This window comes from Elephantulus edwardii, unplaced genomic scaffold, assembly GCF_000299155.1.
Source record: "Elephantulus edwardii isolate Elephantulus edwardi_28Jun2011 unplaced genomic scaffold, EleEdw1.0 scaffold00410, whole genome shotgun sequence".
Classification (NCBI taxonomy): Eukaryota; Metazoa; Chordata; class Mammalia; order Macroscelidea; family Macroscelididae; genus Elephantulus; species Elephantulus edwardii.
In genome coordinates this window covers 897,234-899,260 of record NW_006400160.1, presented here as the reverse complement: position 1 = coordinate 899,260, position 2,027 = coordinate 897,234, and the positions used below count along the sequence as shown (strand labels likewise).

Here is a 2,027-nt window from a genome sequence, read left to right as displayed (position 1 = left end):
GATATTGAACTTCTCCAGCGGTTCTTTCCACATATGTAATTGAGTCGAGAATATCACTAATCATGAAAATATTTAACTTGTCAGAGAACCAAGGAGAATAGTTCAGGAGTTGTCAGCAGATGAGGAATTCATTTCAACACCAGCCCTAAGCCTCCACATATGCCATGGGGCTTGTGACCTCACCCCTGTGCCCTCAATTCCTGGCTCTGGCAGCAAATCCCATCAACATGATTTCTGCTTCTTCACTTGATTGTAGTAACTAGGAGGTGACACGCAGTCTCTTGTCTCGTATGCAGGTGTGCTGCTTACAATATCTTGCACTGAACCTGTAACTTTAACTAGACCTGCCTGCTGGGCTTCCCTGGAGACTCTTGTGCATAGATGCAATCACTTTAGGACACTGAGTACCTGGGTTGGTCGTGTGTCCCTCTCTGTGCACAGGTCAGTGTATTGTGTACATACGTGTGCTTTCCTTATTTCCTTGCTATGTATCCTTCCTTATGAAGCTCATCCTGGGTGAACAAATCCCAAAGACAGATTTATTGATTTGGTGTTTTCCCCTCACAATCCCTGTTCTATTCATACTCTTGGCCAGTTGTAAACTGCAGGGTTATCCATCTATGAATTAAGACAGACATCAAGTGGAGCTTATGTTTGTTGATCTCACAGAGGTCAAGAAAAGATCAGCTTCCAAGGCCTTTGTGGCCATAGGATTGTATGGATTTTCAGTTTGAATGTCAACTCTGCCATTCTGCAGTGTTGTGCTATGGCCAGTCTCTACTAATATACATCATTAGTTGTATTTACTAATCTGTTACAGGAGAGAAAGTGGGTTTTTCCATGATACAGGGAAGATCTGATTTTAAGCATGCCTGAACCTTCTTTCTTTTTTTTTTTATTTTGTTTTTTTTTCTATAATTATAACCTTCTTTCATTTTGTGCTAAAGAGTGCCTTTGTAAGTCCGTCCTACTTACAGTATGGTTTATTCTGTGATCATTATGGTGCCTGATCAAGACTCTGTTGGCTATTCTCGGCACCAGCGTTCCTTGAAGGTGTGCTTATAATCATGACCCAGGAAGAATGGGTTTTCCTGGCGGAGGTGCAGAAGAAACTCAACGTGGATGTAAGGATAGGAACCTTGATGAACCTGTATTCACATAGATAGTTGACAATCCTTTTTCTGAAGGTTTATTTCACTCATATCATCAACATTGCTATTACTCTTGTATTTGTGGAGAGGAATGCAGATATATGCTTGAATAAAATAGCCGTGGTAACTGGGTTTATGGTATTCAAAGCCGGAGAATTCCACTGGAACCCCATGATCTGTCTTCCCACATGAGCACGTGTTAACTTTACCCATTTATATCCTGTTTCCCAGTCTCATCTGAGGAGACAGTGGGACTAAGGACAGTGGGAGTAATATGCATCAAGGCCTCTGTATCAGGAACTCCTAGGAAACCAGTAACTTATCATGGAAGTTGCTTATATACAGGGAATTATATTTACATGAACTAGGGAGATAAACATCTACACGTGTTTTGTTGTACATAGGGTTTTCAGACTATGCCAAGGCGTTTGACTGTGTGGATCATAACAAACTGTGGCTGACTCTGAGAAGAATGGAAATCCCAGAACACTTGATCGTTCTAATACGAAAACTATACTTGGACCAGGAGGCAGTCGTCAGAACAGAGCAAGGGAACAAGGCATGGTTCAAAATTGGGAAGGGCGTAAGCCAGGGATGCGTCCTATCACCATACCTTTTCAACCTATGTGCAGAACAGATTATCCGGGAGGCTGGGCTCTATGAGGAGAAATGTGGGGTCAAGATTGGTGGACGATTTATCAACAATCTGGATTATGCATATGACACAACCCTGTTTGTTGAAACTGAGGAGGACCTGAAGCATCTGCTGCCGAGGATCAAGGACTGCAGCCTACAATATGGATTGAGGCTCAATGTCAAGAAGACAAAGATTCTCACCACTGGACCAATTGGCAGCATCAGGATGGATGGTGAAGA

General features: G+C 42.5%; 1 protein-coding gene across 1 annotated transcript in view; it reads left to right on the top strand.

Annotated features, from left to right (window-relative positions):
* Window positions 1-1,067: 1,067 nt before the first annotated feature.
* LOC102843801 (zinc finger protein 709-like) overlaps window positions 1,068-2,027 on the top strand; it is an 18,714-nt gene continuing 17,754 nt past the window's right edge. The window contains exon 1 of the mRNA XM_006902427.1: window positions 1,068-1,124. Coding sequence (XP_006902489.1) covers window positions 1,068-1,124 — 57 coding nt within the window. The remainder of the gene's footprint in view (window positions 1,125-2,027) is intronic.